The 2,654-nt window shown below is 39.9% G+C and overlaps 1 protein-coding gene across 1 annotated transcript; it reads right to left on the bottom strand.

The window, feature by feature from the left end:
* Window positions 1-302: 302 nt before the first annotated feature.
* On the bottom strand, window positions 303-1,971 carry SARC_08297 (CAMK/CAMKL protein kinase). Its single transcript, XM_014297741.1, has 3 exons — window positions 1,346-1,971; window positions 948-1,163; window positions 303-763 (listed from the first exon to the last, which is right to left on the bottom strand). Exons 1-3 carry the CDS (start codon window positions 1,892-1,894, stop codon window positions 683-685), a joined length of 846 nt encoding a protein of 281 aa, XP_014153216.1. The 5' UTR covers window positions 1,895-1,971; the 3' UTR covers window positions 303-682.
* Window positions 1,972-2,654: the final 683 nt, after the last annotated feature.

Raw genomic sequence — 2,654 nt, 5'->3', positions numbered from 1 at the left:
AATTGTTATCCGGGTCACTACGAAAATTTGCTGTTACCCGCGGGATTGACGAATCAACGCTTGTGGCCACACATGTACATGTTAGTAGAACAAAAAGACATATTTTCTAAAAGTCATTCTGTTTGTTTTTCACGAAACTATATTTGTTTTGGGGTTTGGTTGTTCGGCGGCAGAGAGAAATGTGTTGAAAACCTATTTTTTGAGCTTCAACCAAGTTGAGACTTAAAACATGTGGGTATGTAAAATAAGATAAAATTCATATGATATTGAAGCCACCGAGCACAATTACACAAGACCAGTATACCATATGTATGCTAATGCGAGACAGTTTATTTTGATCATGTAAGAATAGCTAATGTCGACCTAAATAAACACACACATCATATGCGCTCATATGCAGATCATTACTGAAAGGTATTTAATACCCACCGTAAGCAAAATGATTTATATGCGATCGTCAGCTGCAAGAGACGCATGCGCCTCCACGTTATGCCAGATGCGACATTATAAATTTCACCCTCAGACGTAAATGAGCTGGAAAATTATGATCGGAAGTAAATACGACGGTGTGCCTTCAGACCCAGATCTATTCATAGCTAATTTTGTAACTAAAGTGCCGAAGCGATCTACATCCTGGCACCAGCTCAAGATTTCGAATATAATAAACGACTTGTAACGTCGGTCACGTCACATCTCCGGGCAATTCACTGAGACACCTTTCTACCTCTTGGATGATCAGTCGCTTTGATGGATCTACTTGCAACTATATTGTACGAGGAGAATTCGAGGATACGTAAGCCCACGTTTCCCGAGTAAAATTCAATTCAAACTGTGTTCAATTTGCAAGGTTAGATCAAGATACTGCTTTTCGCTAAATCGATCGCTAGAAAATATTTGATGTAACAAACAGAATACATTAAAAATCGATGCTTATTAAATCGACACACCATTCCCAGCAATAGGGGACGAAAGCGTGCAGGTATCTGATCCCAGCCGTCCAGATCTCTCGTATCACCAGAGATAAGATACAAGCGACAGTAATCATCTTCCAAAGCCGCCTTACACCAGGGAAACAATCCACTCAGCATAACATACAAAACAATACCGCAGCTCCACACATCGAGAGCTTTGTGGTCATATTCTGTGGGCTGATTGGAGAACATCTGAAATGATTACAAGTGATCAGGATAAGGCGTCAATAAGCGAATGTCCAGAGATGATAGTACTAGCACTGAAAATCCTTAGTGTAATATTTCATTGGGCCGTAGAATAAAGTCACCAAAGAGGGTATAGCTGGACGCAAACACGATTTATTTGCACGCGATTTACTTATAATCACAAATACCTCTGGTGCACAGTACGGGATAGTGCCAGAGCACCTCCCAGAGCTTCGACGGCTAGATTGCGTAAGAACATCAGTGACCACCACAGCATGTTCGAAGTCGCAAAGCTTAGCACATATGTGGCTGTCCTCGCCCGCTACGTGTCCGCTAACGACAATATTTTCTGGCTTGATATCGCAGTGGGCTACACCATGAACATGCATATGCATGACCCCGCACACCAACTGCTGCATTATTGTAACAGCAAGCGGCTCATTATACTCAAGATATCCTTGGATAATCAGATCTGACAAACTACCCCCGTCACAAAATTCTTCCACCAATGTGAAGTCACCTTCTTCTGAAGTAGATCGCTCAAGTGTCAAACAGTGTACGTCATTGAAGCCCAAATCTTCACTGACATCGAAGATTTCAAAATCAAAAGCATCCTCATCCACTACAGATCTATCCTTCAAAGCACTACTAACAGAAGCAGACGACCCAACCTCCATATTTTCGGGCCCACTCACGGACGATCTTATGAGCGCTACAAGATTTTGATGGGCTGGCATGGCTGTTCGAATGGAAACTTCACGCTCAAAAATACTGCTCGCGATACTACCACGCGCAAATGTCTTCACAGCTACCTAGAGAGAGATTGCAGCGGCCAATGATTGGAATATACAAATTTATTTGGGGTAGCATGACAGTACAATGGAAAATCACAAAATCGACTCGAAGCAGAACAAATCGAGAGCATTACTACAATAACTGTTACATTGTGCCGCACACATCCTTATGCATAGAAGCTAAAAACTCAGATACGCATAATCAATACAAAGGTATCTGTGAAATACACGTAGGAGTAAAACTTAATACAAGGGAAGAAAATTGAAAACTGACACTGCAGCCTACAAATGCAGCTGCATGTTGTGGCTATAACACCGATGCCAAACTGGTTCAAAGAAATACAGTCAATTTACCTACCAACACAACATGCACAAGAAATTTACCGAGGGGTTTACTTTGAAGACTGTTTGCTAATAAAGCTCCAGATCAGATCGCTTATGTACATGATAATGTGATAATGTGAACATTTACAATATATAAATGAATAATTGTACACTTTCTTCCTTCAGAGTACTTATATAAAATGAAGTATAAAAAAAATGGCGCATTTGGACAGAAATGAATTCAATATAGCACTACACTACACTCAGACAAAAATACGAATACAACACACAAACACAAACACACACAAATATACATATAAACTTAGATAGATAAATATTCAAATCCATATTTAAACTATATAGATAATTCATATCAAAT

The sequence above is a fragment of the Sphaeroforma arctica genome (genome assembly GCF_001186125.1).
Source record: "Sphaeroforma arctica JP610 unplaced genomic scaffold supercont1.731, whole genome shotgun sequence".
NCBI classification, from domain to species: Eukaryota; class Ichthyosporea; order Ichthyophonida; genus Sphaeroforma; species Sphaeroforma arctica.
The sequence above is the reverse complement of the archived record's forward strand: the minus strand, read 5'-3'. Positions and strand labels throughout refer to the sequence as shown.